At 51.7% G+C, this 26,455-nt stretch overlaps 3 protein-coding genes across 3 annotated transcripts in view; 1 reads left to right on the top strand and 2 right to left on the bottom strand.

Annotated features, from left to right (window-relative positions):
• Positions 1 to 26,455, top strand: part of LOC137467193 (zinc finger protein 850-like) — a 528,258-nt gene that overhangs the window by 202,758 nt on the left and 299,045 nt on the right. Inside the window, exon 4 of the mRNA XM_068178734.1 lies at positions 25,577 to 25,591. Within this exon, the coding sequence (XP_068034835.1) occupies positions 25,577 to 25,591 (15 nt within the window). The remainder of the gene's footprint in view (positions 1 to 25,576; positions 25,592 to 26,455) is intronic.
• Positions 1 to 26,455, bottom strand: part of LOC137467192 (zinc finger protein 271-like) — a 443,780-nt gene that overhangs the window by 127,221 nt on the left and 290,104 nt on the right. The gene's annotated exons all lie outside the window — the stretch shown is intronic.
• Positions 10,024 to 25,026, bottom strand: LOC137467177 (olfactory receptor 14J1-like). Its single transcript, XM_068178719.1, has 2 exons — positions 24,916 to 25,026; positions 10,024 to 10,755 (listed from the first exon to the last, which is right to left on the bottom strand). Exons 1-2 carry the CDS (start codon positions 25,024 to 25,026, stop codon positions 10,024 to 10,026), a joined length of 843 nt encoding a protein of 280 aa, XP_068034820.1.

Here is a 26,455-nt window from a genome sequence, read left to right as displayed (position 1 = left end):
CTGGCTGAGCTGCAGCTGCTGCTGTGCCCTGGCCAGGGGCTGAGGCCGTGGGGCCAGTGGCCAGAGCAGCCTGGGCTGAGGAGAGCTGTGGGGCCAGAGCCGGCTGGGCTGTGCTGGGGAGAGGCCCTTGGTGCTGCACAGAGCTCAGGGCAGCTGGCAGAGCTTGCAGGGAGCTGGGCTGGGCTCAGAGAGCCTGGCACAGAAACCATCAGTGTCCATCCCAGCCTGGCTGAGCGTGCAGGGCAGGACTCAGCCCAGGCCTTGTGGGGCAGGGCCAGCGCCTGTGCAAGGCATGGAAAACAGGCAAGTGCCCGAGAGAGGAGGCTGCTCTGTGCCCTTGGGGGCATGGACACAGCAGGAACACTCAGGAGCCCAAAGAGCCTCCATGGCTGTGCTGGAGACCAAGGCTGGAGCAGGGAAATGCAGGGCTGCTGCGCCATGGGGAGGGCATTGAATTCCAGCACACACCTCAGCTCTCTGATGGTCCCGGCACCATGCTGGGCCCTGTTTCAGGCTGGAGCAGAGCAGATGTTGATGGCACAGGAGCCCTGCGGGGCTGGCAGGGACCTGCAGCTTGCAAGGTGCTCTGCTCTCCCTCAGCTCCTCTCTGAGAGATCCAATCCCAGCTCGGCACCTCAGGGCACAAGTGGCACTGCCTGTTCATGGGCACACAGCTGATGTCTGCCTGGAAAGGGGCACAGGTGTTAATACATGTACATTTCGTATTATACAAACACATTTTTATTATCTGTGTCACTTGAGTACTTTTAAGAAACAGCAATTTTCTGATGTACTGATGGCAGAATGACAAGAAATACTGATCTTCCCATCTCCTTGAGTCACCAATATTCTGTTTATTCTTTCCTCTCCCTCTTCCTTCAGGTGTTTCCAGTTCTCCTGTTGAAATGGCCATGTCTAAGGACATCTCTGCACTAGACCAGCTGGATCTATGTACTTCCCGTTGCACCCAGATTTCCCCCTCCAGATGCTTTCTGGTCTTTCAAATGTCTCTCAACGGACAGGTTTCATTCTTTGCACATCAGGGTGTGGCCCAATCTTTCTGAAGTTCAAATAAATATGAATTATATCTTGCTGTTTTTAAATCTATCACAGAATTACCATTTCTTACTTCTTTGTCTAAAACTGTTCCTGTACAGAAGTCCCTTGGGGATGGGGGACATGTCAGATGCTGCTGGGACATCACAGAGAGCTGAGGGAAGAGCTGTGATGGTTATTAAACTGTTCAAATGTTCAACTTGTGTTTGTTGGCAAGAAACCTTTCTGTGCCTCTGAGTGTCACCATCCCTGAGCCCAAAGGACACAAACCTGATGAGCTGTGGTTCCCACTGCAGGGGCACTTGGACCTTGGCTCTGCACAGGAGAGCTCTTCATCCACTTTCCCTCTTTTCCTCCCTCTGGGCATGGAGGGAGCTCCTGACTTCAGCCTGTGACTCGTGTGTGCAAAGAGCAAATCTGGGCAGAATCGGGGCAGGGAGGGTTTGGGGGACCTTGGGATCTGTGCTGGGCACAGAAGGTGTTTTCCATTGCTCTGAGACTGTCTGCCGTGCAAAGTGGAGTTAATATCCAGCAGAGGAATGACTTTTGCATTTGATGGAGCTGTGCCTTCCCTTGGCTTTGTTGGCTGACAAGAAATGAACATCCCTCTGTGTCTCGGGCAGCTCTTCCTCCAAGGAAAGCAGGTGGGAGTTGGAGCCAAGGAGCTGAAACCTGCAGGTGCAGCCTGGGCTGGAGGGAGCTCAGATTTGCACAAGGCTGCTCTGAGTGCCAGGGCTTGGATGGGGGAAATGGTGAGGTGGGGGTAGGGACAGAGTCTGACTGATTGTCAGCCATGAAGGGTCTTGATTTTCATATCTGTTCAAACTGCATGAGGAGGCACTTGGATTCAGTGTCAATTGGAGATTGCACATATCAATGTATTACCAGGGAAAAGAAACCTAAACAGTTCATGAAAAATGGTTTCTCACTGCCTGTGTAAATAAAATACATTCACTTCAACTACACTACTGGAATCTGCCTAATTAACCACTAAAGATTTGAAAACTTACAGTATTCACAGAGGCATGGCTTGTTAATCTGTTCTGAATGTTAATGAGCTCTGGGACACTGAATTCCTGAACTGAAGAGCTGAAGGCTGAGCAAGCCTCTGGAGCAGTAAAATTCAGCAGCAGCCTCCAAGTTGCTGAGGATGTCAGCAGCCCCCACTGAGGCCATCCCTGCCCAGAGACCGTGGGGGAATGGGCAGACAAGGAGAGCGTCCCTGGGGCTGGGGCAGCAGAACTCAGAGGCACCAGCGGCTCCAGCTGGGAAATGGAGTGTGGAATGTGGCTGTGAAAGCCCTGCCTGGGCTGTGCCAAGCAGGACACACAAGCCCTGACCCCCATCCCCCAAACAACTCTCTCAAGGAGACATTTAGGAGGAATTACAATTGTTTGTGTCCTCTGAGTTGGATGCACTGGAGAAATACCAACAAGAGATTCTCATGAGCTCAAAACAACAAAACAGCCTTTATTGGCAACTTTAGAAGATCAGAGAAACTTTGGCAAAAGGTCTTATACAGCATTTAATCAACAAAAACACTTCTCAGGGCATTAACTTGGCCCATTAAACTTCACAAGCTCCAATCCTGTTCAAATTTAAGTTAATCAAAATTCGCAAGAAGACACAGAAATAGAGAAAAATAATATTTAGAGAAGCACACACAGAGCTACCAACTCCTGGATTCCAGTGGTTCTCAAAAAAATAGAAATTCCAAGGGGAGGTAGGGTCAAGATGTGTGCTTGCCTTGTGGTCAGCCTTCAATACCCCTTGGTGTTCCTGGGCCCTTCCCCCAGGTGGCACTTGGGGTCATTTGGTCACTCAGGAGCTGGGCTGGGGGCTCCAGAGGTGGCTGTGGAGCATTGCCTGTGCTGTGCCAAGGACTGGCAGACACTGCTGGGCTGGGATAGAGGCTCTGGGGGGATTGGGGTTCCAGGGCAGGGCAGGGCTGGGGTTCCAGGGCAGGGCAAGGCTGGACCTGCCCCTTCCTCCCCACACATGAAATGTTTCCAGCCAACAATCTCCTCCAGTCTGTCACAACAGGCAGTGTAGGAGGTGAAATCCCAATTCTGGCCATGGGCACCTGGACAAGAAGGACAGTTCCTTTCCATAGCAATGAAAGCCCCAGGTCTTGGCTCATTTCTGGTTTGATTGCCTGGATTCTGTTTGGTTTTGTTGTTGCTTTGTTTCCTTGGTGTGCCTGAAGTGTCCAGTCAGAGGCAGAGTGACTCTTGCCAAGGAACTTTGTGGTGCTGTCACTTCATATTAAATCTGGTTTTTGCTGATCCCTTGCTGGGGATTTTTTCAGTGCTCTCAAGCCCTCGTTGGTAACAGGGTGAAGGAGCCCTGGCCCAGGCTCTGGCCCTGGGGGACACGGGGACGCTGCCAGGGGGTCCCTGTCCCCCTGTCCCACCCCCCACAGCCCCAGCCCCCGTCCCCGTGTCAGGCTCTGGGGTCGATCTCGTGGAACATCCTCTGGGGGAGGCTGCGGCGCCGGGGGCGGGGGGACCCGGGGGGACAGGGGACCCCGCTGTGTACGAGCAGCGTTGGACTTCTCTGGGGGGAATTGGGAGGGGGGGCTGGGGTGGAGTGACCTCCCCAGTGACCTCACACAGCCCCTGTGATGTCACACAGCCCACTCTGAGATGTAACAGGCCACCTGTGATTTCATACAGGTGTCCTGTGATGTCACAGCCTGCTCTTTGAGGTCTCAGTCTGCTCTGTGATGTCACAAAATCTGCCCTGTGAGGTCACAGCCCAACCTGGGATGTCACAGACACCCTGTGATGTCACAGCCAGCTCTATGATGTCACAGCCACCTTTGTAATGTTATGCAGTCTCGTTGTCATGTCACAGCCTGCTCTGTGATTTCACAGTCAGCTCTGAGATGTCACAACCCACTCTGTATTTTCTCAGCCTTCTCTGTGACATTACACAGCTGCTCTGTGATGTAACAGAGCCCTTTTCTATGATGGCAGAGTCTTCTCTGTGGCCTCACAGCCTGTTCTGTGATGTCACACTGCCAGCCTATAATGTCACAGCTGACTTTGTGACATCACAACCTCCTCTGTGATGTCACATCCTGCTTTGTGATGTCACATAATAAACCAGTGATGTCACAGCCAACTGTATGATGTCACAACCTGGTCTGTGATGTCACACAATCACAGAATCACAGAATTGCTGGGTTGGAAGAGACCTTTAAGGTCATCAAGTCCAGCCCATGCCCTAACACCACCTCAGCTAAACCATGGCACTGAGTGCCACATCCAGTCTTTTTTTAAACACATCCCAGGATGGTGACTCCACCACCTCCCTGGACAGACAATTCCAGTACTTTATCACCGTTTCCATCAAAAACTTTGTTCCAAATATCCAACAGAATTTCCCTTGGTGCAGCCTAATTCTGTGTCCTCTTGTTCTGCCAGTTGTTGTGAGGAGAAAGAGACTGACCCCCACCTGACTGCAACCACCTTGCAGGGAGTGTAGAGAGTGATGAGGTCACCTCGGAGTCTTCTCCAGGATAAACAACTCCAGCTCCCTCAGTCATTCCTCACAGGATTTGTGTTCCAGACCCCTCACCAGCCTTGTTGTCCTTCTCTGGACACGCTCCTGCTCCTCCATGTCCTTCCTAAGTGGGAGGGCCCAGAACAGGACACAGCACTCGAGGAACGGTGCCAGTACAGGGGAAGAATGCCAAGTACACGAGTGCCAAGCACAGGGGAAGAATGACCTCCCTGCTCCTGCTGGCCACACCATTCCTGATCCAGGCCAGGAGCCATTGGCCTTCTTGGCCACCTGGGCACACTGCTGGCTCATGTCCAGCCTGCTGTCCATCAGTCCCTGCAGGTCCCTTTCTGCCTGGGCACTGTCCAGCCACACCATCCCCAGCCTAGAGCTGTGCAGGGGGTTATTGTGGCCAAAATGCAGGACTGGGCACTTGGACTGATAAAACTTCATCCTTTTGGCCTCTGCCCATCCATCCAGCAATTCCAGGTGTCCCTGCAGAGCCCTTCTGCCTTCCAACAGATGGACACACGCTCCCAGCTTAGTGTCATCTGCAGATTTACTAATGAAAGCCTTAATCCCCTCATCCATGTGGTCAATAAAAATATTGAACAGAGCTGGCCCAGCACAGAGCCCCGAGGGACACCACTGGTGACTGTCCCCAGCTGGATGCAGCACCGCTCACTACCACTCTCTGGGCCCGGCCATCCAGCCAGTTCTGAACCCAGCACAGAGTGCTCCTGTCCCAGCCGTGGGCTGCAGCTTTTCCAGGAGTGTGCTGTGGGAGACAGTGCCAAAGGCCTTGCTGGAGTCCAAATAGACACATCCACAGCCTGTCCTGCATCCACCAGGAGGGCCACCTGGTCATAGAAGGAGACCAGGTTGGTCAAACACGACCTAGCCCTCCTAAACCCCTGCTGGCTGGGTCTGACACCCTGGCCATCCTGGAAGTGCTGTGTGATGACACTCAGTGTGAACTGTTCCATGACCTTACCAGGTACTGAGCTCAGGCTGACTGGGCTGGAATTACCAGGATCCTCCTTCCCACCCTTGCTGTGAATGGGCATCACATTGGGCAGCTTCCAGTCATCTGGGACCTCACCAGTGAGCCAGGGCTGCTGGTAAATGGTGGAGAGTGGCTTCACAAGCTCATCTGCCAGCTCCCTCATCACCCTGGGGTGGATCCCATCAGGTCCCATGGATTTATGAACATCCAAGCAGCTCAGCAGTTCTCTGACTGCCTCCTCTTGGATAACAGTGGCCCACTCTGCTCCCTGACACCATCTACCAGCCCAGGAGGACAGTTGTCCTGAAGGCAAATCATCTTCTCACTAAAAACTGAGACAAAGAAGGCGTTAAGCACCTCTGCCTTCTCCTCATCTTCATATATTAAATTCCCTTCCACATCTAATAAAGAACAATGGTTGGTCTTACCCTTTCCTTTTATCATCGATATATTTGTAAAAACATTTTTCTTTAGCCTAAACTGAAGCTGTCATTTTAAGTTCAAACTGATCTTTGGCTTCCCTAATTTCTTTCCTGCATGCCCTAGCAAGCCCCTTAAATACTTCCTGAGAGACCTGACGCTCCTTCCAAAGATTATACATCCTCTTTTTATTCCTAAGTTCCTTCAAAACCTCCTTGCCCATCCAGGCTGGACGTTTCCCTTGTCAACTCGTCTTTCAGCACACAGGAAAAGTCTGTTCCTGTGCCCTCAAGATCTCTGTTTTGAAGCTTCCCACCTTTCCTGAACTCCTTTGTTTTCAAGGGCTGTTTCCCAAGGAACTCTCTGAATAAGTCTCCTAAATAGGCCAAAGTCTGCCCTCCGAAGTCCAATGTAGAAGTCTCATTAGTGTTCCTCCTGATTTCACCAGATATTGAGAATTCTATAATTTCATGATCACTGTGCCCCAAGCAGCCTCTAACCACCACATCTCCCACCAGCCCATCTCTATTTACAAACAACAGATCTAACATAGTCCCTCTCGTGGTGGGCTCACCCAACAGCTACAACAAAAAATTGTCCTCCACAAAATCTAAAAATTTCCTGAACTGCCTCTTTTCAGCTGTATTGAGTTCCCAGCAGATGTCCAGCAGATTGAAGTCACCTACAAGAACAAGGGCTGATGATCCAGAAACATTCTCTAGCTGCTTATAGAATGAGTTGTCCACCTCTTCTTCCTGGTTGCGTGGACGATAACAGACTCCCAGTAGGATGTCAGCCTTGTGGGCCTTCCCCCTAAGTCTCACCCATAGACATTCAACTCCATCATCATTAGTTTCAACATCTGTAGCATCAACAGCCTCCCTAATATAAAGGGCCACCCCTCCACCTCTTCTCCCTTTCCTGTCTCTCCTGAAGAGCTTGCAGCCATCCAGTGCAGCGCTCCAGCCATGTGAGTCGTCCCACCCTGTTTCTGTGATGGCAATTACATCACAGCTCTGCTGCTGCACCATGGCCTCCAGCTCTTCTGGTTTGTTACCCATGCTGTGTGCATTGGTGTACATGCACCTCAGCTGGGCTGCTGATTTCACCCCTAACTCAGGATTACCACCCACGAGCCTGCTTCCAGACAACCCAGCTGCATCCCCTTCCCCTTCAGACCTAGTTTAAAGCCCTCTCAACAAGTTCTGCCAGTTCATGAGCTAAAATCTTTCTGCCCTTCACAGAAAGATGGAGCCCGTCTGGTCCAAGCAGGCCAGGTGTTGTAAAAGTTGCCCCATGATTAAAGAATCCCAAATTTTACCAATGACACCAACCCTTGACCCACTCGTTGATAATGTGAGCTCTCCTATTGCTTTCACCGTTTTTCTCAGACTCCAAAGGGACTGAGGAAAAGACTGTCTGTGCCCCTGTCCTATTAACCACCTGACCCAATGCCCTCAAGTCCCTTTTATTGCCCTGACACTCCTCTTTTCAATCTCATCACTGCCAGCCTGGGGTATCAGCAGTGGGCAATAATCAGAGGGCTGAATCAGCCCAGGCAGTGTGTCAGTGATATCCCGTACCCGGGCCCCAGGGAGGCAGCAGACCTTTCTGTGGGGTGGGACTGGTCGACATGTGGGGCCCTCTGTTCCCCTCAGGAGGGAGACACCCACCACAATTACCCTTCTTTCCTTTTTGATGTTAGAGGTGCTGATCTGTCTCACAGATGAATCATAATTGGGAGGCTCACTGGGCAGATAATTTTCTTCTAAACCATCTGGCTGACTCTCCAGATCCAGGGGATCATACCGAATCTGAAGTGGCACCTGGCTTGGGAGAGGGGGTTGGGAGGGATTTTTATTATTACTTCCTCGAGTAGGTACCCACTCCCACTCCCCTTCATCGGCCAGGTGTCCTTCTATAGCCTGACAGTGGGAGGTGTGGGAGACAGCGGGAACCAAGGAGAGCATTGCTGCCCTGCCAGACCTCATGGAACCAAGGATCCGTTGTGACACTGCAGGGCCCTGGGGCACCACGGTGCCATTGTGACACTGCAGGGCCCAAGGATCCAAGGGACTTTGTGACACCAAAGGGACATTGTGACACTGGGAGGCCTCATGGAATCATGGAGACCACTGGGACACTCTGGAGCCTCATGGAACCATGGGCACTGATTCTTCCCCTGTGCACAGCATTGGTTGGGCAGCACCTCGAGTGCTGTGTCCAGTTCTGGGACCCCCAATTTAGGAAGGACCTGGAGGGGCTGGAGCGTGTCCAGACAAAGGAAACAAGGCTGGTGAGGGGTCTGGAGCACGAGTCCTGTGAGGAGCGGCTGAAGGAGCTGGGGTTGTTTATCCCGGAGAAGAGGAGGCTCAGGGGACACAAGGCGGTGTCAGGGCACAGGTTGGACTTGATGATCTCCAAGGTCTTTTCCAGCCTTGCTGATTCTGGGATTCTCTGAAACCACCCTGGGAGCAGTTGCAGGAGGAGCCCTGGGCCTCCTCTTCAGAAGCTCCAGCAGCCCAGGTTCCTCAGCTTCTCCTCACAGCCCCAAAGCCCATCCTGTCAGTCCTGCAGAGCCTCTGCAGCCCCTCCTCACTGCCCAGAACAGGCAGCCCCACAGCCAAACACAGCAGCCCAGATGTGCCCCCCTTGCCTGGGCTGCCTCTGGGAAGGGAGCAGCACGAGGCACTGCAGGAGCCTGCAGACAATTCCTGCAGCACTTGTGGGATGATCCTGCTCCCCAGGGGCCGTTCCCATGGCGCCAAGTCAGGAACTGGAATGGGGAGTGCGACCAGAGAAGAAAGGGCAAACAGGGATGGGCTGTTTGCAGGGCAGGGAACGGGGGTGGGCAATGGGAAGAAATAGTAGCAAGAAGATTAAAAAAAAACAAAGGTGAAGCCAAGGAAATGCTCAGGGCAGTTTGGGGGTGGCTGCCAGGCAGCCCTGGCTCTGAGCAACAGCGTCTGCAGTGGGACGGGAAACTCCCAGCTGATGGGAACAAACTTTCTGGCTGACAGCAGAGGCCAGGACAAAGCTGAGTGGTTTCCCTGGCGTCCCCCAGCCCTTCCTGGCCCCAGGGGCTGATGACATTTGTGCTCCCTCAGGTTCATGTCCCCACTGCAGCAGCATGGGGGTGCTCCCGCCTGCTGTGTGCAATGCAAACAGGGGCTCCTGAGCCAGCGCTGCAGTGGCTGTGCCTGCAAGGATGCGGCACCTGTGTGAGCTGGGGGAGAGGCCAGGGGTGCAGAGGGGGGATGTTGTTGGCAGCTCCATGAGGACACTCTGGGACGCTGCCCTGGGCTGTCCAGCGCACTGGGGATGGATCAGCCCCTGCTCTGCTGCTCCTTCCCGTCTCCCCCAGGGCCCTTGCAGAGCACCAGCCATGCTGTGTGCACCCAGCCTGCCCACGGCCAGCCTGGGGCTGCTCACGGGGGTTTTCTGTGCTGAGCCTTGGCCTGGCCGTGTTCTTGAGAGAGCCTGGGCAAGGAGCCTGGAGCCCCCAGGCCCTGGCCTGAGGCGTCAGCGCTGCCCCAGCAGTGCCCATGGGCTGTCCCTGCTGCAGCCCCGGCACTGCCACCCCCAGGACTGTGCCCGGCCCCGAGAGCACTCAGGCCCTGCAGCAACACCAGGGCCACCAGGGCAGCGGGGCAGGGCCACCGGAGCAGCACTGGCAACACCAAGTGCTGCTGCTGCTGGGCACAGCTGCTCTGCCAGCACTGATCTGCCCCCAGCTCTGCACACAGACATTGCTGCTGCAGCTCCAGAGAAGGCAACAAAAGGGCATCTCTGCAGAAAACTTTGCTGGGACATCCTTGAGTTCCTTTAAAGCCACCGAGAGCGCAGCCCCTCATTGACGCAGATTGTGGCCACAGGGAAGGTGGAGAGAAACAGAAGGAGAAATGGCACAAACAATGACATTTCTTTGTGGACAATATTGAAAAAGTAAAAGAAAAAGAACCTCCAAAATGAGACCAATAAGAAGTATCAAAGATGACTTTTATTACAAGTGATTTGCAGAAATTGGCAGCAGTTCAATGTCCCTGAAAGCATCCAGTCATCAGTGTCCACACTGCAGCCGTGAGCTCCTGGTTCCTCAGGCTGTAGATGAGGGGGTTCAGGGCTGGAGGCACCACCGAGTACAGAACTGACACTGACAAATCAAGGGATGGGGAGGACATAGAGGGGGGCTTGAGATTGGCAAATGCTGCAGTGCTGAAGAACAGGGAGACTACGGCCAGGTGAGGGAGACAGGTGGAAAAGGCTTTGTGCCGTCCCTGCTCAGAGGGGATCCTCAGCACGGCCCTGAAGATCTGCACATAGGAGAAAACAATGAACACAAAACAACCAAATCCTAAACAGGCACTAACTGCAAGAAGCCCAAGTTCCCTGAGGTAGGATTTGGAGCAGGAGAGCTTGAGGATCTGTGGGATTTCACAGAAGAACTGGCCCAGGGCATTGCCATGGCACAGAGGCAGGGAAAATGTATTGGCTGTGTGCAGCAGAGCATTGAGAAAGGCACTGGCCCAGGCAGCTGCTGCCATGTGGGCACAAGCTCTGCTGCCCAGGAGGGTCCCGTAGTGCAGGGGTTTGCAGATGGACACGTAGCGGTCGTAGCACATGGTGGTCAGGAGGGAAAGCTCTGCTGACATGAAAAAGACCAAAAAAAAGAGCTGTGCAGCACATCCTGTGTAGGAGATGGTGCTGGTGTCCCAGAGGGAATTGTGCATGGCTTTGGGCACAGTGGTGCAGATGGAGCCCAGGTCGCTGAGGGCCAGGTTGAGCAGGAAGAAGAACATGGGCGTGTGCAGGTGGTGGCCGCAGGCTACGGCGCTGATGATGAGGCCGTTGCCCAGGAGGGCAGCCAGGGAGATGCCCAGGAAGAGGCAGAAGTGCAGGAGCTGCAGCTGCCGCGTGTCTGCCAGTGCCAGCAGGAGGAAGTGGCTGATGGAGCTGCTGTTGGACATTGGCTGTGGCTGCACATGGGGACCTGTTCATGGATAAAGGACAGAGAAGAGTTAGAGGAGATACCTGTAACCAAAACCAAAGCCATTTCCCATACACCCTCCCCTGAAACACACCCAGACACTCATCTGTGTTTAAGAGTTATGAGGTTTTCTTTTTAAGAACCCCCATGTCTCTCCTGGTATTCTTGGATATCAGAAGCCCTCAGCATTTCTGCTGCCTCCAGGGAGAACAGAGCAAGTTCTGTGAGGCAAATTGATGAGTGGTGAGTGAGGGGAGATGGCCTGTCATTCTGGCCAGAGTTTCTCTGGGCTTTAACCTTTCTCAGGTGGAGGGTGATCAGGTTCCCACGCTTCCCCTGAAGCATCCTGAGGTACTGCTAAGAGCAGATGGATCCAGCACAGCCCAGCTCCACATTTGTAGCCAAGGACTCACGTTGCTCATTTCACCAACCCAGCAGCATTTTCAGGGTCACAACACCTCTGCCTTTCCCCATCAATCTTATAACTCAGAGATGCTCTAGGACAGGTTTGCATCCTGGATTGAAGCTCCCAGCTTGGACAGAAATCTCAGGGAGATTTCCAAGTGTCCTTTTGATGGCACTGGATGCAGGGAGATGCAGCTCCTTCCCTGGCTGCACTGACAGCATTGCCCAGAGCCGGGCACTGGGGACAGCTGTGTCACCCTGAGCCAGCTGTGCCCCCTCCCAGAGCCCCCAGTGCCGGGCAGCTGCTCCCAGCCCTGTGCTCTGCAGAGGGAACTGGGCCCGGGGCTGCAGAGCTGCCCCACGGCTCTGCTGCAGCTCTGCCTGCACAGGAGGGGCTGCACGCCTTGGAGCCCCAGCCCTGAGGGCAGAGGCTTGGCTGGGGGGACAGGAGGGAGGGGGCTTGTTCAGAGGGAGGGGCTGCACTGGAGGGGATCCTCTGGACATCTCTAAACTCTCCCTGCCATGGCATTTCTGGGTTTTGCTTTCTCTCCTTCCCTGATCTTCTCTCTGCTTCCTGGAGATTTTCCTCCTGCAGGTGTTTCCCTGTGCCTGAGCTCTCCCTGCCAGCACTCACAGACCCCAAATCTCTGTGCACTCTCCTTGGTCTGACAGAACCCTGCCTGTTTGCAGGGCACTGGCTGGGGGCAGGTTCTGTTTGCAGCTTGGAGAAAGGACAGCTCAGACTGATCCTGATGGCTCCAGCAGAGGTGATGCTGCTGCTGTCCATGGGCAGAGTGGCTGCAAGCACATTAGGGATCTACTGTGACCCTATTGGTCACTAAAAGTTACAGTTCAGATGTCTGAGGAACTTGTCAAAATTAATAATCAATAATTCCTAATAATCCTTTAATATTTATATTTCCATCCCTGCCATTCTCCAATAGTAGGAAACAGAATAAAAAGCCTTTGGTAATTTCCTCAGTTTTATCAAAATGCCTGCCTTGGAAACATTCTATGACTGATCAGAACCCCTCAGCATGTCAGAGCATTTCACCTCCCCTGCACCAGAAATACTCAGAGTTGTACTCACAGGGTCTGTGGGCATTGGGATGTTCCAGCTGTAGGAGATCACTCCAGGAGCTGCAGCTGCATTGTCCTGCAGCCAGAGGTTCCTGTGCCAAGGGCTGCCAGGGATTCTGCCCCAGGCACTTCTCAGAACCTTCCCAGCCCTGACTGATTGATGCTCTCTGTGCCTCTGTGCTGTGCCCGGGCTGGCTGCAGGCAGTGCCCCAGCCCTGCTGGGCTGGGAGAAGAGCTGCTCATCCAGAGAAATGTGCTTTTGAAGCTCTCCTTGGTTACCAGGATCACCCTCTGGGCCAGGAGCCCGGCCCAGCTCAGCAGCACAGACACAGCACAAGGACTTTAATGACCCTCTGGGGCTTTGTGCTCAGGCCCTGAACATCAGGCCCTGAGAGGGAGCTGCAGAAACCTCTCCAGAACTCCAAGTCAGAATCCAACTCCAAAGTTTCTTTGACTTTTAATGGGTCCCACTGAGGGACACGGCTGAGAAAGTGTCCCCAGGCCCCAGGCAGAGCAGAGAACTGGAGGCACTGATGACAGGTGGGGACAAAGAGAAGCCAAGTCCTGGTGCCCTGGGGCACAGCAGGGTCTGTGCCACCAAGGGCTGTCAGGAGACACCTTGTCCTGAGGCACTGGGGCCTCCTGGCACAGCCCCAGCCAGGCTGGGCACTGTCAGCCCCTTGTCCTGCCCTCAGCATCCCCCCCCTAGCCCACATCCCAGTGGCCTCAAGGATCTGCTGGAAGGAGTCCCTGGGGAGCCTTGCTCAGGAATGGCCCTGGGGGCTCCTTCATGCTCCCAGGGACTGCAGGTTTTTCAAAGCACTTTGGCTTTGGCTTTTGCCTTGGAGGCTCTGAGAGCTTTGTGCAGTCATGGCCTCCAATTATCTGCTGTAATTAGTCCCTGGAGAGGCTTTGTCAGGAACAACACTCAGTGGGGCTCATGAATACTTCAGGGTACTTCAGTTCTTTTAAGGTACTTGGTGTTTCCCTTTTGATCCAGACTCTGTGAGAGGTTTGTGCAATCATGACCCCAATTATCAGCTTTAATGAGTCCCTTGAGAGCTTTGTGCTGACACTCAGTGGGGCTCATTGATGCTTTGAGATACTCAAGGATTTTAAGGTACTTTGGATTGTCCTTTTCACTCTGAGTCTCTGAGAGGTTTTTGTACCATCCTGTCCTCCAGTTCTCTCCTCCAAGGAGTCCATGAGGAGCCTCCATTGAGGATGGACCTCAGTGGCACCCATTAATGGCTCGAGAAACTTTGGGGTTTTCTTCTGACTTTGACTCCTGGACAGGTTTGTGCAATCTCCGCTCAGGCCCTGAGTATCCAGGGCTCAGTTCCAAATGCACCACAGGGCTCATTAGGATCAAACAAGTCCTGACAAACCATGGCTGTGCATTGATTTCCCTCTGCTCTACTGCAGTTCATTACGAAGGTTTCCTTTTAGGTTATGGAGAAATATTTCAAAAAGCTTCTAAGAAATATGCATTCCTATTTTAAAGAGTGTCTTTATTACTGTTCTCTTTAGAGAAGAGCTGATTGCAGCATTCTGTGATTGATATTGATGTAGGGCCGCTCCTAAGGAGGTCTGGCCAGGTCAGAGGAAGTTTTACCTTGAGGTCTGACCCAGTGTGGACAACCTTGCCCCACATTCCCCAACCCCATGTGAGAAACAATTTTCACTTTCAAAAATTTAACTGGTTTAATAAGAACTTATCAAAATACATCAGAAGAGTGAATAAAGTAAAGAATACAGCGCCAGGAGCAAAGGATTCAGTCACCATGTGCTCATCTACAAAATGGATGTTCTGTCTTTTATACCTCCAGCCCCTCCCAAAGTCTTGTCAATCCACTCCTCCTTCGCTGTCCAGTGGTGGAAATCACTTTCTTACAGCTTGATTGGAGCTCAGGCGCTGCCATAGTAACAAGCCGACCCTCCCAAATGCCCTGACTACTGAGGGCATCCCACGATAACAATGCAAGGGGAAGGGAAAGATAACGATGCACCTACACAACTTCTCTTAACATCTACTTAATATTCACCCCTTAATTGTGAGAGTCAACCATAGGATTACCCATCTGTAACAACCCCCTGTTTTCTGTTTTTACAAGTCATTTTGCTGGAACAATTAAGTAAAAAAAAATCTCTCTCTCTTGAATGAGTCATACTAGCATCTGTTGATGTGGGCAAGGACAGCGGGAACAGGAGAAAAATCTCAGGTTTTCCTTAGACACACTTATTTGGAATGGAGAAAAGGGCCTAACAGAGGTCCAGGACGGCTTTGACTCCCATCTGTCATGCCTATGTGGTTGTTACCCACAGTCAGTGTGTCTTAGGGGTCCAGAGGCCAGCTCGGTCTCACCCTCCAGTCCCTGTTGTATTCAAAGACAGTTGGGCAATGACAGTGGTCCAATATGGCCTTTTGTCCCTACCTTACCATGCCTACGGGGTTGCTACCCACAGCAGGGCTATGGAGTCTTCTTGGAAGTGAACAAAGGGGTCTTGCCCTCCTTCCTTTGTCTTATTTTCTTAAAGAAGATGTCCCATTACCTCTTACAGTCCCTTGTGTGCTTCCCCTCAACAGGTGCTGGTAATTCTCACCCATTAAAGCAGGAAGACAGTTCTCAAGCTGGCTGGTGGAAGCTTGACTTTGGGCGTCTTGGTGTTTTTCTGGTTGTCTTTCAGTCTCTGCCTGACAGTCAATCTCATTTCCCCTGGCCTGGATGTTACTGTCCACTCATTGTGTTTTTCCTACTGGGCTTTTAACTCTGTTGGCATGAGTCCATCTGTGGGCATGAGTCCATCCCCACTCTGCAGTTCACATGGCTGATTCGGTGGTGAGCAGTTCCTGAAAGGGACCTTCCCACTGAGGAGTTAAATGTTGATCTCTCCATGACTTGATCATTACTTGATCAAATCCTAAGAATTAATATTATGGATTCTGAAATCCAGGGTGGTAGTTTGAGAAATTGCCCCTTTATGTCTTAGCCCTTCTAAGGTTTCTGCTATAGACATAACATATTTCTTGGCATTGGCTTCCCCTTCCTCATAGGTGGCAACCCTCTGGAGTGAGGTCAAAAAGGGTAACCCAAATGTCATTTCATAGGGTGACACCCCCAGATCTGACTGGGGTTGAGTTCTAAGTCTTAATAAGGACAAAGGGAGACATTTCATCCATGACATTTGGGTTTCCATCATCAGCTTATCTAGAGCTCTTTCAAGAGTTTGATTCATCCTCTCAGTGTGACCAGAACTCTGGATGCCATGGAGTGTGTAATTCCCATTTACTCCCAGGGTTTGAACAACTTTTTGCAATATTTTAGAGGTGAAATGAGTTCCTTGGTGTCATGATCCGCTTGTGCGGGGTTTCGTGATGGTTCTTTTCACCAATCCCAAACGTGCAAAAGGGCAAACAACAAGGGACTATCAGTTAATCACAACAAATGCACCTTTATTAGGGGCCAAAACAGTAAATGCGATAGTGGGGATAAGAAAGGAGATAAAAGGATAAAGAGAGAGAGAGAAAAGAGGGGGATGGGAATAGTTACCAACACAGGCAAGATCCTCACTGGTCCGGACGATGGGGATCCGTCTGGTCGTGTCGGGGAAGTCTTCGAAGTTCTGGTCAACTCAGGGGTTCAGTTATACTCCACAGAGGAAAAAAGGGGGGAACATGCAGGACAATGAAAGTCTATTGTAATTGCTGCAGGGGAACAGGTGACTCCACTGAAACCACCAAGGCAGGACAAACACAATGAAGAATAAGTCCATTGGAATTACTGAAGAAGAACAAGTCATGTCATTAGTGGTTTCCCCACTCCCTGTGGGAGGGGTCTCAGTCTCAGTCCTTAGAAGGAGGGTTTTCCATCTCTGTCCGTCTGTCACAGTGTAATGGGGCAGATGAGAGGTCTTCAGTGAGAGACCACTAGGGTCACCCCAAAAGTTCATTCGGCTTCAGGAGGAAAGTGGGCAAAGATACACCAGGCCGTTCCTTGCTGTGTTCATGCCGGGTCCTTGCCGATTCCTTGCCAAATCCTTGCCAGGCCTTGTTCGTAACAGCTAACGTAACAGTGCAGCAACTGCACCTGCACTGCTGCTCTCTCCAAGCCGGTACTGTAGTGGAGAAGGGGGTTTCTCCTCGTGGCAATCGGTAGGCAAAAGTGGGGGCTTCAGATGGCCTCTTACACTTGGTCTGAATCAATCCTGTTCACCATCCCATGTTGGGGAATGATTGGTTCTGGAAGTGTTTTACTCACAACATTGGCATTGGCTTTAACCGTGGGTACCGCCTCTACCCAATGAGTCAGGTCACCTACTATCACTTGCAAAAACTTCCACCGTTGTACCTGGGGAAGCTCGGTAAAGTCTACTTGGATGTTTTGAAAGGGCTGTAAGGCTAGTTCTCGCCCTCCCCTGGTGTTTTCCTCATGACCTTCTCATTTACTTGTTGGCATATCACACACCTTTCAATTACCTGTTTAGCTATCCCAAAAATTCCTATGCAGGCCCAGTCCCTTAGAAATTGATCACTTAGCGCTTGTGTCCCCAGTGTGTTGTTCCATGTATGCCTTTGGGCATTTTCCTGGCAAGGGGTTTATTCAACATTTGCCTCCCATCTGCTAATCTCCACTTCCCTTTGTTATCTTTCTTGGCTCCTGTTTTGAGGAATTCTTTCTCTTCTGTCTCACTGAATACGGGGACTTCTTGCATTTCTCTCATGGGGGTTAATGCTATCATTAGTTTTCCTGTCCCTGATTCGGCTGAATTCTTAGCATCTAAATCTGCTAAATGGTTCCCTCTTGCTTCTTGAGTCACCCCTTTTTTATGTCCTTTAACATATACTGCTGCCACTTCTTCTGGTAATTGTAAGGTTTCTAACACTTCTAAATGAAGTTTTTAGTTCCTTTCCCCTTGAATTTAATAGCTCACTCTTTTTCCAAATTTTTCCAAAGGTATGCACTACTCCAAAAGCATATTTTGAGTCTGTATATATTGTTTCTCTTTTCTGTGTGAATATTTCCAGAGCTCACTTTAGGGCATACAACTCACATGCTTGGGCTGACCAGTTGGAAGGTGACTTTCCTTTTTCTAGGGCCACTAACTCTTCATCTGCTATAGCCCACCCCAATACCCTGTGCCCTGGATTACCCGTGAAAATCCGTCAATGTACAATCGTTTTCCACCTTGGAGTGGTTGATCTGTTAGGTCCTCTCTTACTTTACTTTGATAGTTTATAACTTCTAAACAATTATATATTAATTCCTCACCTGGTTTTCCATCTAAAACTGGGCAGGGTTGAGTTGGTTACTCACGACTAGCTCTAAACCATTATCTATTAAGATGGCTTCATATTTTCGTACTTGGGAATCAGTGAGCCATTTCTCAGCCTTTTAGCTGAGGATACTCCTTACTTAGTGTGGGGTATATATTTTCAGTTTTCCCCCAAAGGTTAATTTTTTGCTTTCTTCTACGAGTGGGGCGCTCGCTGCCACCGCCTGAATGCAGGTTGGCCACCCCCAGCTGACAGGGTCTTGCAGTTTTGATAAATAGGCCACTGGTTTCCTGGATCCTCCCCGGTCCTGGGCTAACCCTCCATGTGCTGCCCCTTTTTCTATATCCACAAACAGATAGAAGGGTTTGTCTAAGGCAGGAAGACTCAGTGCTGCTGCACTGACTAATTTTTGCTTTAAAGCTTCAAAATTTGCTTGTAGTCTTCTTTCCACCTAATCTCTTCTTCTGCTAACTTTTCAAACAAGAACCTGATTGCCTGCGTGTATCCTTCAATCCATAGCCTGCAATATCCCAACAGGCCTAAAAACCTTCTGACTTCTCTCTTAGTTTTTGGTCATGGGAGTGAGGCTATCCCTGCAATTCTCTCAGGGTTCAGCTGCTGGCTCCCTTGACAAATCACATGTCCTAGGCATTCTACTTCCCTCCCTACAAATTGGAGTTTCCCTTTTGATACTCAAAGTCCTTGGTCCCCCCAGAAATTTACCAGTGCTGTGGTGGATTCTCAAACTTTGAGATACCCTGAGAGCAGCCCAGTGCTCCTTGCTCCCCTGTGCTGACACGTGAGTGTTTGTCTGGTTTCGGGATGGCCCTGGCTGTGTGAGGGGTGCTACGTGGACACGAGACAGCCGGTCCTGTCCCGCTGGGTCCCAGCAGTGCCTCACAGCACTCCTGCATCGACGTCAGGATTCTGGCCAAGAGAGGTCCTGGAAGCTGAGGCAGCTGATTTTAAGCTTGTACAGGTGCCTACAGGCCAAGGCCAACGGTGTTCCCTCAGGATACAGCAGTCCTGAGGGGTCTCCCTCATTAAAAGAAATCAGCAGACAAATGCATTTGCAGCCAAAAGCCCTTTTATTGACCTGGCAGGAGGGCAGGGGTCTGCACCCCACTAAAGTGTTCCTCTGCCACATATAAATTTCAGTGGGTTGATGTAGGAGTTGTATCAAAAACACCATCCATCTTTACACTGCTGAGGTGATTCCATAGGCAGGCAGTTGGAAATACATTGTGTCAGATTCCCATACTTGAAGCTGATGTCCAGGCCCTGGCCAGGAGCGGTCTCGATGCCCCAAAGCAGCACAAAGTCTTCCTCAGGGCTTCCCTGCACAGGGCTGATTCCACACTTGCCCTTAGTTCTTCTGGTAGACTGTGTCTAAAGCTTTTTGTCAGGTCACTCTCATGTCAAGTTAGGCCATCAGGTTTATCTTATGCTAACTGGTGCTAAGTACTTAGGTATGTCTGTGCTAATTACTTGTTTACTCACGTGAATTGCTTGTGCTTAGTTATGTCAAACCAAGGCCTTGTTCCATCCCCAAAGGTGCCTGAGGCCACCCGCTCCTTGTGGCACCAGTTGCTTTCCTGTGGGATGTTCTCCCTCCCCGAGGGTAAAGAGGGAGCTGCAGAAAGAGCTTGCCAGGCTGCTCTCCATCCTTTCCCAGCACTCCTGGTGAAGTGGAGAAGTCCGAGCTGAGCGCAAAGGTGCAAATGGAACAGCCGTGCACAGGAAGGCTCGGTGAGAAGGATGATCCAAGATCCATAGGCCTGGCAGCCTGAGCGTGCTCCAGGGGAAGGCCTTGGAGCAGATCCTCCTGAGTGCCATCCCACGGCACCTGCAGGGAACCAGGGCGTCTGCTGGAGGGTGGGAAAGCTCTGCAGAGGGACGGGGACAGCTGGGGCTCCTGGCGGGGTGTTGAGGGCTTCTGTGCGGGAGTTTGGGGGGCTTGGTGCTGGTGGGGTGTTGGAGAAGGAGTTGTCTGGAAGGTGAGAGGTCTAGGCTGGAATTTGAGTCAGTTTGAAGGCAGCATCTGTGCTTTGGCACAGCTTTGGTTACGGAGGCCAGAAGGAATATCTGTGACTTTTCCCCTTCATGGTCCTGATTGTCCTGCAGGGAACAAGAGGGGAGAGCTGTACTTTACTGGCCACTCAGATATCTGTACCAGGGGGAGGATTAGCCCTTTTGCCATCTACTCAATTCTTTGAGCTACTTTTCTACCACTGAGTGGACTTTCATTTCTTGAGAGCTTTTATTTCTTAAGAGAATAAGGATATTATCATCCCTACACTGAAAACCAAAGAATGGCCCTTAGTTTTGCCCTTTTTTTGTGTAGTGTTATGTTCTGTAAAGTGACCCTCAGTGGATGAGGTTAAGGCAAATGAGTTGCTGCTTTGAGATGGGAAGCAAAATTCCAACTCTTCACCTCCTCAGGCCATCCCAATTATTTTGGGAAGTTTGCAACTTTTTGGAACTACTTGAGTTGAGCAATGGGAAGTAAAGCTTTCCTGAATTGAGGATTCTTACTTGCCAGATTCTTCTGTGCCTTGGCCACTAAGGTGTTTTTGTGCTGAAGGCAATAACTTCAATGAGAAAATAATTTCAGCATGGAGTAAGAGCTTCTGACAGAGAACAAGTGTTGCCAGCGTTGCTCCAGGTGCTCCTGCCAACAGCCCCTGCAGGCAGGAGTACAGCCCCCAGTGCACGTGGGCTTTGGCTCCCTCTGGCACAGGAGCCCCCCACGGGCACAGGTCTCTGGGGCAGGAGACGGGCACTGGTGCTGCCAGGGCTCGGGGGGTGGCAGGTCTGCTTGGGCAGGGACCCTGCCACACCTGCTGATGTCAGCGCTCCCCGGGCCCCAGGGGTCAGACCAGCATTCCTGCCATGGCCCACACGTTCCTTGTCTGTGTCACACCCGCGGGTTTAGGATGGCCACCATGTGGGATGTGTCCCAAGGAGGCCGTGTGAAGGCCCCGTGCCCTTCCCAGCACGGCTGCGTCGGCAGCCCTGGGGGCTCCTTCTGCTGCCCTGATGCCGCGGATCAGGGCAGCATTTGCTGATGGTTTGAGCCGTTCCTAAAGATCCTGTCGGGCTGTCTTAGACACTTGGGGTGAGGGATTCCTTCCAACCTGAGCCACTTTGGGTGGGCTGGGGGCAGTGTGTGCAGGGGCCCTTTGTGACACGGGGCAGCACGGTCACCGTGGCATGGAACGGGACAGCGTGTCCAAGGGCCCTTTGTGACACGGGGTGACATAGGAGCTGGCGGTGACAAGACCGCACCACAGTGCTCGGAGCACGCGATGGGACAGGACGGGACAGAGCGGTGCCGTGAGGAGCCCCCGCACAGCGCACTCGTTCGTGTCTGACCCGGAGCTTTTCCGAGGCGTTATTCCTGCAGCTGACCTCAAGGCCAGACCCAAGGACGTGGTGACCCGTGGCCTTCCCGAGGCTTCTCTCCTGCAGGTGTCCTCGAGGGCAGACCGTGGGACTCTGTGCCCCAGAGGCATCTCCCATCCCTGCCACCGGTGCCCTCGAGGCCAGACCACAATCCTCAACGGGAGTCTCCTGTCCTTGTGGCAGGAGCCCTCAAGACCAGAGTGCAGGACTTGCTGTCCTGTCGCCTTCCTGAGGCTTCTCTCTTGAAGGTGCCTTCCAGGCACGACTGCAGGCCTTGCTGACTCGGAGCTTTTCCGAGGCATCTCTCCTTCAAGTCGTCACAAATCCGATCACTGACATGGAGCAGAGACCCACGAGAGTGCCCAAGCTGGCCTGGGTGGAGGAAGAGGAAGAAGGCCCTGGAGCTGGCCCTGCACAGGAGACCTGTGCTGCCCTGCTGGATATGCTCGTAGAAGATGGGTTTTGCAATCCAAAGCAAGTAAGCAGCCTGTGGCCAGGGTTTGATCCTCCCAGGAATTGCTTGGCCTCCTAAGCCACGCCTGCTGGTCACTGGAAGCCTTTGAGGCCATGGCAATGTGGTGGCAAGGAAAGCACTTCTCTGGGGAAGCTGGGGACATTCCTCCCTCTGGCAGCTTTCCAAGTCTCCCCGTGCCTTCTCCAGGTGCCTGCCATGGTGAGGTACATCCACCAGTGGCTCATGGCCAGTCAGTTTGCTGAGGACAGGCTGAACAGGGCCCTGCTGGATCTCACCAAAGAACAGCCTGCTTATGTAGTAATGTGTCCTGGTTTTGGGCAAATTTGGGAGAAAACCTTCAGAAGGAGCCCCCAGAGAGCAAACCCCCCCACCGCCCCTCCCCCACCTGGTTCAGGAAGAATTTCCTCAGAGAGTAGTGGAAACAACCTTTTTATTGAGCAGGCAAAGCACTCCCCAGCACAAAAAATGAATAACACCAGATGACAAAATCTTTCTACGCTCTGAAGAGGTGACAAATTCAGAAAGTCTCTCCTGGGAGTGGTTGCCCAGTTATTGGTCTCCGGCACTGGGGGTGGCTGCTGCAGGTCACAAAATGCAGGCTCTTTATGTTTCTTGGTGTTTCCCAGGTCCCTGTCCTGAGCAAGTTCAAATGGTATTCAGGAAAGGGAAAGAAAAAAAACAGTCCAGGGAAAAAATTGGATTGCCTAGCTAAACTAACTAATAAGCAAAAGCAAGGGCAAAAGCAAAAAGCAGGAGCAAGAGCAAAGTGAAAGCAAGCAAGCCAGCAAGCCCTAGCCTCTCCTAGACACACACTGTGAGGGGAGGTGAGCCGGCTGATAACAAGACAAAACAAACCTTCACTTTTCTGAGCCAGTCCTGAAGGCACAGAACATAACATCAAGCCTAAACAGAACACACAATTAGGGATGCAAGCACCATAACATCACCCTAGGACATTCCACCCCTTATCTCCATATCGTCAACATAACTACCAAACAACATGTAAAAACTTCATCAAGTAAAAACTTCCATCTTTCACTTACTCAGACACATTTCCTTCCATCTCACTTGCTCAGACCTTTGACACACATTTCCTTCTATCTCACTTGCTCAAACCTTTGACACTTACACATTTCCTTCTGTCTCATGTCTGTCTGGTTTAATGTAAAGGCAGTGGCAGTAACATCCAACAAACAGTGATATGAGATATGAGATCTCCCTGAGGTACATATCGAGTTCTTCCATATTTCTGCATTATTCACCATGTACAACCTGGTCCATGAGCAAAGACAATCCCAAGAATGGGTTTGTCTGTACTCGAGGCAGAGTTGATCCACACTGTCTTCCCTAGCAAACCTCTGATATGTGCCACTGGGACTTTATCTCCGTCTACTATATTCAGGGACACAGACTGGGCAGGACCTGCTCCACTGGTGGAACCTCGGGTGTTAACTAACCAGGTGGCCTTTGCTAAATGCTGCTCCCAGTTTTTGAAAGATCCCCCACCCAATGCTTTCAGGGTGGTTTTTAACAGTCCATTGTACCTCTCCACTTTGCCTGCAGCTGGTGCATGATAGGGGATATGGTGCACCCACTCAATACCATGTTCCCTAGCCCAGGTGTTGATAAGGCTGCTCTTGAAATGAGTCCCATTGTCAGACTCAATCCTCTCAGGGGTACCATGCCTGCACAGGATTTACTTTTCAAAGCCCAGGATGGTGCTCCGGGCAGTGGCGTGAGGCACAGGGGAGGTCTCCAACCATCCCGTGGTGGCTTCTACCATTGTGAGCACGTAGCGCTTGCCTTGGCATGTCTGGGGCAGTGTGATGTAGTCAATCTGCCAGCCCCCCCCATACCTGTACTTGGACCACTGCCCACCATACCACAGGGGCTTCACCCACTTGGCCTGCTTGATCTCAGCACACGTCTCACAGTCATGGATAACCTGAGAAATACTGTCCATGGTTAAATCCACCCCTCGGTCTCATGCCCACTTGTAGGTGGCATCTCTGCTCTGATGATCTGAGGCATCATGGGCCCATCGAGCTAGGAACAACTCCCCCTTATGTTGCCAATCCAAGTCTATCTTTGACACCTCTATCTTTGCAGCCTGATCTACCTGCTCGTTGTTTCAGTGTTCCTCATTAGCCCGACTCTTGGGGACATGGGCATCTACATGACAGACTTTCACACACACATTTTCTACCCAAGAGGCAATTCTTTCCACACATCAGTAGCCCAGATTGGTTTTCCTCTATGCTGCCAGTTGGCCTTTTTCCACCTTTCCAGCCAGCCCCACAGAGCATTGGCTACCATCCAAGAATCCATATAAAGGTCTAGCTTTGGTCACTTCTCTCTCTCAGCAATGTCCAGGGCCAGCTGAACGGCCTTGACTACAGCAAGTTGACTTGATCCACCTTCTCCTTCAGTAGCTTGTACTACGTGTTGTGTGGGGCTCCATACGGCTGCTTTCCACTTCCAGTTCATCCCTACGATGCCACAGGAACCGTCAGTGAAAACAGCGTATCGAGTTTCCTCTGCTGGTAGTTGGTTGCATGGTGCACCTTCTTTAGCCCTTGTCACTTGTTCCTGCTGCTCTCTGTCAGTGAGACCAAAGTTCTCACCAGCAGCCAGTTTGTAATTATCTCCAAAATCCCAGGGCAATTCAGGTTTCCAATCCGGGTGTGCTGCATGATGAGAGTAATCCATTTGCTCCATGTGGCAGCAGTGTCCTGGAGGGTAGTGGGAACCTTTCCTTTAAACGTCCACCCCAGTGCTGTCAGTCAGGGTGCCAGGAGGAGTTGTGCTTCTGTGGCAATCACCTTGGAGGCAGCTTGAACTCCTTCACAGGCAGCCAAGATTTCCTTCTCTGTGGGAGTGCAGTTGGCTTCAGACCCTCTGTAATTTCAGCTGCAGAATCCCAGTGGTCGGCCTCGAGTCTCCCCAGGCACTTTCTGCCAAAGGCTCCAGGACAAGCCATTGTTCCCGGCTGCAGAATAGAGCACGTTCTTCATCTCTGGTCCCATCCTGACTGGGCCAAGGGCTACTGCCTGAGCATTCTCCTGCTTGATCTGGGTGAAAGCTTGTTGCTGCTCAGGGCCCCAGTGGAAATCGTTCTTCTTGCAGGTGACCAGGTAGGGAGGGCTCACAATCTGGCTGTACTCGGGAATGTGCATTCTCCAAAAACCTATGGCACCTAGGAAAGCTCGTGTTTCCTTCTTGCTGGTTGGTGGAGATATCACAGTGATCCTTTTGGTGACCTCAGTGGGAATCTGAAACAATCCGTCTTGCAACTTTACCCCCAGGAACTGGATCTCTCGGGCAAGTCCCTTGACTTTGCTCCTCTTCATGGCAAAGGCGGCGTCCAGCAGAATCTGGATGATCCTCTCTCCTTTCTCAAATACTTCCATTGCCGTGTTCCCCCACACAATGATGCCATTGAGGTACTGCAGGTGTTCTGGAGCTTCACCCTTTTCCAGTGCAGTCTGGATCAGTCCATGGCAGATGGTGGGGCTGTGCTTCCACCCCTGGGGCAGTCGGTTCCAGGTGTACTGCATGCCCCTCCAGGTGAAAGCAAACTGAGGCCTGCATTCTGCTGCCAGAAGAATGGAGAAAAACACGTTAGCAATGTCAACAGTGGCGTACCGCTTTGCTGCCTTGGACTCCAGCTCGTACTGGAGTTCCAGCATGTCCAGTACAGCAGCGCTCAGCAGTGGAGTCACTTCATTCAAGGCACGATAGTCCACAGCCAATCTCCATTCTCTGTCAATGTGTGCACAGGCCAAGGGGGGCTGTTGAAGGGTGAATGGGCCTTACTGACCATCCCTTGGCTCTCCACCTAACGGATCATTCTGTGGATGGGGATCACGGCACCTCGATTCGTCCGATACTACCGGCGATGCACTGTCGAGGTGGCAATTGGTACTTGTTGCTCTTCCACCCTCAGGAATCCTACTGCAGATGGATGCTCTGACAGTCCAGTCAAGGTGTTCAATTGCCGAATGTCCTCTGCCTCTACAGCAGCTATGCCAAAAGCCCACCTGAGTCCCTTTGGTTCTTTGTAATTGCTGTTCTGGAGGAAGTCTATGCCCAGAATACCCAGGGCCTCTGGGCCGCTCACAATAGGATGTTTCTGCTACTCCTTCCCAGTCAGGCTCACCTCAGCTCCCAACAGGGCCAATTGCTGTGATCCCCCCGTCACCCCAGCAATGGAAACAGGTTCTGCCCCCACATGTCCCGATGGTATCAGGGTACACTGCACACCAGTGTCAACTAAGGCATTGCATTTTTGTGGCTCTGATATGCCAGGCAATCAGATCCACACCGTCCATGTCAAACCATGACAGGGGGCTAAACCTCACAGCCTCTGGGCACGGGTCCTGGAAAGTGTAGCACAAAGATACCTGTGTGCAGATGATCTTCATATGCAGCAGACCCAGTGGAAGACTATAGAACAAGGGATGCAACGCCTGAGAGAAATGGCAGTGGCAGAGATTATCTTCTCAGATGACACAACAACTAGGAATCCAGACATGGTACCATGTACATCTGTGATGTGGCAAAAACTTGTACGGCTGGGGCCACATGAATACGCTTCTGCTTTAGCAATAATGAAGCGGGATGAGAAGGATGAGACCGTGCTCAATATGGCGAAGAAGCTCCAGGCATTTGCAGATGCTGTGCATGGCCCAACAGACGCCAGAATTGCAGCAGTGGAAACACGTCTGCAGAAATTAGAAGACAAGATAGAGGAGAATCACAAGAAACTCAGGGAGGAGATTAAAGAGGACCTTCTCCAAATCTCGGCAGTACAAATTAGAGGCCCTGGTATCCAACACA

The sequence above is a fragment of the Anomalospiza imberbis genome, unplaced genomic scaffold (assembly GCF_031753505.1).
Source record: "Anomalospiza imberbis isolate Cuckoo-Finch-1a 21T00152 unplaced genomic scaffold, ASM3175350v1 scaffold_53, whole genome shotgun sequence".
Lineage (NCBI taxonomy): Eukaryota > Metazoa > Chordata > Aves > Passeriformes > Viduidae > Anomalospiza > Anomalospiza imberbis.
The sequence above is the reverse complement of the archived record's forward strand: the minus strand, read 5'-3'. Positions and strand labels throughout refer to the sequence as shown.

Bases quoted from the DNA above. Each gene is read 5' to 3' on its own strand.
- LOC137467177 (XM_068178719.1), bottom strand. From the start codon at position 25,026: ATGGAAGTATTTGAGAAAGGAGAGAGGATCATCCAGATTCTGCTGGAC. The intron at 10,756-24,915 runs GTAAAGTTGCAA...CTGGCCCTCAGC, and splicing joins GAGAGATCCAGTTCCTGGGG to GACCTGGGCTCCATCTGCAC.